The sequence below is a fragment of the Trypanosoma brucei genome, chromosome 7 (genome assembly GCF_000210295.1).
Source record: "Trypanosoma brucei gambiense DAL972 chromosome 7, complete sequence".
NCBI lineage: Eukaryota > Euglenozoa > Kinetoplastea > Trypanosomatida > Trypanosomatidae > Trypanosoma > Trypanosoma brucei.
In genome coordinates this window covers 408,208-414,207 of record NC_026740.1, presented here as the reverse complement: position 1 = coordinate 414,207, position 6,000 = coordinate 408,208, and the positions used below count along the sequence as shown (strand labels likewise).

The 6,000-nt window shown below is 51.0% G+C and overlaps 5 protein-coding genes across 5 annotated transcripts; all 5 read right to left on the bottom strand.

The window, feature by feature from the left end:
• Positions 1–712: 712 nt before the first annotated feature.
• Positions 713–1,000, bottom strand: TbgDal_VII1860 (hypothetical protein, conserved; the record flags this gene model as incomplete). The annotated part of the gene is made up of 1 exon (XM_011776197.1): positions 713–1,000. One exon carries the CDS (start codon positions 998–1,000, stop codon positions 713–715), a length of 288 nt encoding a protein of 95 aa, XP_011774499.1.
• A 14-nt stretch (positions 1,001–1,014) lies between these two features.
• Positions 1,015–1,446, bottom strand: TbgDal_VII1855 (hypothetical protein, unlikely; the record flags this gene model as incomplete). Its single annotated transcript, XM_011776196.1, has 1 exon — positions 1,015–1,446. One exon carries the CDS (start codon positions 1,444–1,446, stop codon positions 1,015–1,017), a length of 432 nt encoding a protein of 143 aa, XP_011774498.1.
• Positions 1,447–1,784: 338 nt separating this feature from the next.
• On the bottom strand, positions 1,785–2,792 carry TbgDal_VII1850 (hypothetical protein, conserved; the record flags this gene model as incomplete). Its single annotated transcript, XM_011776195.1, has 1 exon — positions 1,785–2,792. One exon carries the CDS (start codon positions 2,790–2,792, stop codon positions 1,785–1,787), a length of 1,008 nt encoding a protein of 335 aa, XP_011774497.1.
• Positions 2,793–3,362: 570 nt separating this feature from the next.
• Positions 3,363–4,439, bottom strand: TbgDal_VII1840 (zinc finger protein, putative; the record flags this gene model as incomplete). The annotated part of the gene is made up of 1 exon (XM_011776194.1): positions 3,363–4,439. One exon carries the CDS (start codon positions 4,437–4,439, stop codon positions 3,363–3,365), a length of 1,077 nt encoding a protein of 358 aa, XP_011774496.1.
• A 100-nt stretch (positions 4,440–4,539) lies between these two features.
• TbgDal_VII1830 (hypothetical protein, conserved) lies at positions 4,540–5,640 on the bottom strand (the record flags this gene model as incomplete). Its single annotated transcript, XM_011776193.1, has 1 exon — positions 4,540–5,640. One exon carries the CDS (start codon positions 5,638–5,640, stop codon positions 4,540–4,542), a length of 1,101 nt encoding a protein of 366 aa, XP_011774495.1.
• Positions 5,641–6,000: the final 360 nt, after the last annotated feature.

Genomic DNA, 6,000 nt, shown 5'->3' with positions numbered 1-6,000 from the left:
CACCTCATTGCCCCGTCATAATCGTCATCATCACCCTCGCCCTCGTAGGGTGTCGCATCTCTACTCATCCGTTGTCTCGTCTAATCCGCTGTGGGTTCGTTTCCCCACTCCCCTTCCTCAACAAAGGTCAAGTGTGGCGGGCTAACTACACAAAAGTGTTGCGAGACAGAAAAGAGAGAAAAGACACGAATCACTGGCACACCCATAGTGGGCTTCACTCCTGGGAAACTGGAGGACGGTACCAAGCGCTGAAACAGGAGAACCACTGAGGTATACAAACGTTAAAGGCGCCACCATCTACTAGCAGTGGATGCGGAGCCAGGAGAGATATCACCATGCATGACCCGGGGGGAAGAGAGAGCTGGCCCACCCAGGCGTAATAAAGGTGCAGAGGTCACGCTGAGAATTCAGAGGGTGTGGCTGACAGTTCCCCACGACACAGTAGGAAGCAACTCATACACCATGCGGCCACGAACGCAGGGACCTGTTGACAGAGGCATCACAGTGATGAGGCACACCTCGATAACCCTTACCTACATTACGTCCACCTCGCACATCTCCACAGTAAAGGTGCCCTGTCAATAGTACGTTTCAAAGCACTAGCCCCAATAATTACACACACGCATGCACGAGTCGTACTCCCAACGCAACCGCGTATAATAGTTTGCAGGGGTTTACCACACAGCGCGCATGTGCACTAACAGTTGGAACTTCAGCATCCTACCACAGCACCGTTCGATTTGGTTCCCTTCGCCATGGTCACTGAAGAGGTACTCCGGTTGGCGTTTTTAGAGACGGCATTAAACATGGGCAATGTCGCATCCAACGACACTTTCTTCACTCTCGGTTTTACTGAAGGGGGGATGTGATGCTTCAGAATGTCACGCTCCTTATGCTTCCGCACGTGTATGCTTTCAATAAGCACACGCTCCATCCCGGAAGGCCTCTGACGTTTCGACTTCTTCCGCTTCACACGCTGCTTCCCTCTGCGCCCAGGCATCGCACTTAGGGCGGTCAAGTGGTCTTGCCTTCTACTATGTCCCCCACAATTCGGTTGCGCTCAGTAAAGTAAAAAAGAGAAAACAACATAATAAGTGCACGGGAGAGTGGATAGTGGTTAGCAATGCAGTGGATAGACGCAGCAACTGGGCCCACCGCACAGGAAAGAAGAGGAAAACCATGGGAGCACCAGAATGTTAGGAAGGATATAAGGAAAAGATAAGTAACGAGTGTGTAACCAAAGAGTAAAAAAAATACATAAGGTAAGAAAAGCAGTAGGAGACAGCACAAAAGTATAATTATGGAAAAGAAAAAGAAAGGTGCGTAAAAGGAAGTCCTTCTACATGCACATGTGTAGCATCTAACAATGTGCTTCGGTGGCGCATACAAGAGCTGAAACACAAAAGATGGGAAAATGACGGAGAAGCAGTACTTCCACGTCTTCATAAGCTCGCTCCCCTATCACCTGCAGCCGACATTTGAATCAGGATGTTACCAATCGTAAGGAGTACGGGGTGGAGCAAACAGTAAAAAAAAAAAAAAAGCAAACGTAAAAGTAAAATAACGGAACATCAAAAGCAGACGTAGAGGGAAACGAACAAACATGAACAAAAGACATTAGTCATGCAAAATGTTAAAAACAGAACAGCGACAACCAAAAACATTGAGGAATTGAAAGTCAAACGCGAAAGAGGAGGGAAATGTATTGTGTTAAGGACCCTATTGCTGCCTGACAGCTTACATGATGGTGTAAAATAATGAATGCCGTACGGAAGCATTTGGGATTAGCGAAAATCTGGAACCCGCGTGACTTTGCGTTCCCAGACAACACGGATGGGATGGAGGGGGTCTTGGAGAACAATCCTCCAGACGATTCCCTCAGCAGTCACGGGTGCCAAGTAGTTTGGGGGATTCAGCTGGAGAACGCAAGGCATGCTTGATATCTCCGTGAGGTGTTTCTTACACAGATGAGAAGGACGCCGGCAGTCAGTGCAAGAGTTCAATGCAGCGGCAACAAGCTTCTTCAACTCCTCAAACTTTTCATGATGCAACGCATCTTTCCCAACATCCCCATCAACATAGTCGTAAATAAATCGTTTTGAGACAAGACGTGGCTCCTCATAATGTGCAACATTACGAAATCCATATTTTTTGATTTCGTCTTCGGTGTATCTTCTTGTGCACCACAGTCCCAGTTGAGCTTCCGCGCACTCCACAAATTTGGTCCAGTTATCAAACTGCATCATGCAGTCACCATAAGAAGGGAACAGTTTCACCAAGTTTTGCATATGCGAGGAGGCCACTGATGCATTGTGCACGTCAGCATCAAGAATGGTCGCCATGATCTCTGCAAGGCGAAAGCAGGCAGGCATCAGAGCCGTCATACCTCTGGGAAGAGAAAGGCACTCAAAGCACACCTCTACATTTGATGGCACTTCCCCCACAAGCATGGCCGAGCACACCGAGTCACTACCAAATATTATCGGGCCGAGGTAATGCTCCTCACCGGATGGAAGAAAAAGGTACCCAACCGTGCACCTCCGGGCGTACTTCTCAAGATCGTTTCCAGTAAGGTACATACGAAAGGCAAGCTCATATTCGTCGCGAACGCGCCTTGCATTGAAACCGACAACCTGGGCATCAAGGTTAATGCCATACCGGGAATCTTTCCTTAATTCACTTGCAGGAGGCAGCTTCACAGAAATACAAAAATCGTTCACCTCCAAAACGACAGCACGGCGCACATCTTCCACACCCACAATGGGATAGGTCCCCATACGTTGGCAACCCATGAGGTCAAAGGGATTTAGGCGTAGCCTTATATATATATATATATATATATATATTCCTTTTGTGAAAAACCTCGCCTAGCCTACCTGTGTGTTCGTTTACAAGAGTGCATTGCGGTTATACAATTTGTTGTACGAGAAAGGAGGAGAGAACACAGTACCTACTCGCATTCGCACACACGCACATAAAGGAGCGTGTATCAGTACACACGTGCTACTGGCACCACAACAACGCAAATAATGCGCAACTTCTAGCAGCAAAGAGGGAAAAGGAAAATGAACAAGGGATTACGCAGAACACTGAAAAGACACTGTCACATCGACAGTGTGAGGAGGGGAAAAAGGTGAAGTAAAAGAGATCCCCCATGAGTCATTGAGTGGTTGGAAATGAAACCAAGCAGCGACTGATGGCGCCAGAAGCCGGAATGCGGCAAGGAAGGCACCGGTTAGGTTAGAAGACGGGTTTACCCTCCTTCAAGTAACTACATACCCAACCTGGGAATACGCATAGTCCATACGCAGACCTTAAAAAGGGTGATTTGCAGCAACGATAATTGCACAAAGTCACTTTCTTCATTCCCACTCCCCACACTCCCCTGCACTGATGTTACTGCAGAAAAAATCATGGACGAGGGGTTTCGCGCTCTGACACTGCAGTTCGGAAAGCGAGCAACCGGCCAAAACCAGGCGCCGATGCTGCAGCGCCACGGACACTGCCTGAGCGCCGTTATCCACAGCAGCTGATTCACTAAAGAAGCGCAACCTCTTCAGCGCATTCTCCCGGTCGGTAAGACTTGCGGCCTTGAACGGTCCGTTCTCCAGTCGGAGGTAGGTGTCAGCTAGTCGCTCTGCAAGCATCGACATTGTTTCTCCATCACTCACAGTAACAAGAATTAGTTGCTGCCTCGTCGCCGAAGCATACATAAGGATTGTCACGACACCCGGATCATCCGAGTGTCTGAGATTCTCTTGCAAAGCCGCAATGAAGGTCATGCTACTGGTGCGTGGTCCCTCCTCAACGGAAGAATACACAGCCGCGACGGCAGACGAAACGTCCCCACTATGAGACGAACTGTCGTCAACATCACCGCTATCGTCGTCGAGGCGACTACTGCCCGAAGACACAATGCCATCACCCCCCTCCTCCTCCTCTTCCGCAATCGAGGGAAAGGAACCGCCGGACACGGGGTCGGTTGCCGCCGAACCGGCAGTGGCAGAGGCATCTGTGGCACCAGACAACGCGGTTGCACAGGCGCGGCACACGCGCTGTGGTTTCATTTCATGCAATGCTGGGATGCTCACATACGTATTCGAGCATGAATTGCAAAACACGCCGCCGCAACAACGACAGTGGTGGCGTCTCCTGTAAACAGTGAACGTGACATCGCAGCTGTCACACACAGGTGCCGAACTATCAGGTTTCCAACCACCAGAGACGGTCCTCTCGCTAACCATCGTCGGCGGTGAAAACTGCGTCACGTGACACGGGGCCGTAGGGTGGGAGCACACGAAAGTAAAGGGAAAAGAGGCATCAACAAGTGGGTTCTCAGATGCGTGCAAGAGGTTGACGGAGCAGTGACAACACAGAAAATAAACGCAGCCATTCGAATGAAACAGTGCCGGAGGCATCCACTTCACCAAAAAGCACATTCTTTTGCGCCATATATTACATTACATCGGGTGACAGAATGATACACCCAGTGCACAGTAAGAGAATATCCTCTACTATTCCCTCACTATCGCAATCTTGTTACTCGGGGAACTTGGGAAGCCATGAGACATCCGCGCAGAAGGCTGGGGAGACCTCGTCGTCGTCGCTTCCGCTTAGCGAGTCCTCCTGGAGCGGCCCTCGTAGTTTCGCTGGAGTCCCAGAACACCACAAACTTTGAGACAGCCGTCCGTCAATGAAGGCAGTATCGCCCCGTTGCGGTCCATCCCGCCTACACTTCACGGCCTTACTAAGAGAGTCAAGAGACCCAAGCCCATCACTGCTGTACAGCGGCTCATACCCCTGAATGAGGTGGACTCTACGACCCACATCGTAAATGCCGCAAGGTATATTAAATGCCTCTAACATCACAGGTGGCTGGCGGAAGTCTGATAATGTAACTGCAGACGAGGCACCGCAATCCTTCCTCACCACAGAGCTGTGACCAGTATCCGGAGACTTTGCTGGGTTTAGCGAGAATTCAGGGAGTCGCTCCATACGGTACTCGCGAGCCAAGAACACCAGCGGGTTTCGGAGGCGCTCGACCTCATACGCGGGTGTTACAAGCAACTGCTCGGAAGTTATTGCAGAACGGCACCCATCCCCAGGGGGAACAAATATATCGTCTCCCACAAAACGAGCCACCTCCAATGACATCCGTCGAGCACTAGCCAGCGATGGCGTTTGCGACTTGGGGAGGGGGGGCCGCGCTCGCAGCAACCGTAGCCTCTCCCGCGCGCGATTCTCGCGGAGCAAAATGCGAAACAGTGTGGAAAGTGGTGAAAGAAGTGCTGCGCGTCCCTCAAGGATTCCAGTCTCAGAAGCGTTAGCAGGAACGCTGGAGGACATAAAGGGTGGGGGCTCGTAGGAAAGATAGTCACGCCACAACCCCATCCGTCTCTCTACCCCATCCAGACGCCGCTGCAACCTCAACAGGTCTTCATGTCTCGACCGCCTGTCAGCTATCGCGCACAGCTCCCCTAGTGTCGGGGGTGGCACACCTTTCCGTGTTATAACCCTAACGCTTCCCTCACGCTCGAGAGCACGGTGTCGCCGTATCTTTTCCACGAGAATACACCTCATTGCCCCGTCATAATCGTCATCATCACCCTCGCCCTCGTAGGGTGTCGCATCTCTACTCATCCGTTGTCTCGTCTAATCCGCTGTGGGTTCGTTTCCCCACTCCCCTTCCTCAACAAAGGTCAAGTGTGGCGGGCTAACTACACAAAAGTGTTGCGAGACAGAAAAGAGAGAAAAGACACGAATCACTGGCACACCCATAGTGGGCTTCACTCCTGGGAAACTGGAGGACGGTACCAAGCGCTGAAACAGGAGAACCACTGAGGTATACAAACGTTAAAGGCGCCACCATCTACTAGCAGTGGATGCGGAGCCAGGAGAGATATCACCATGCATGACCCGGGGGGAAGAGAGAGCTGGCCCACCCAGGCGTAATAAAGGTGCAGAGGTCACGCTGAGAATTCAGAGGGTGTGGCTGACAGT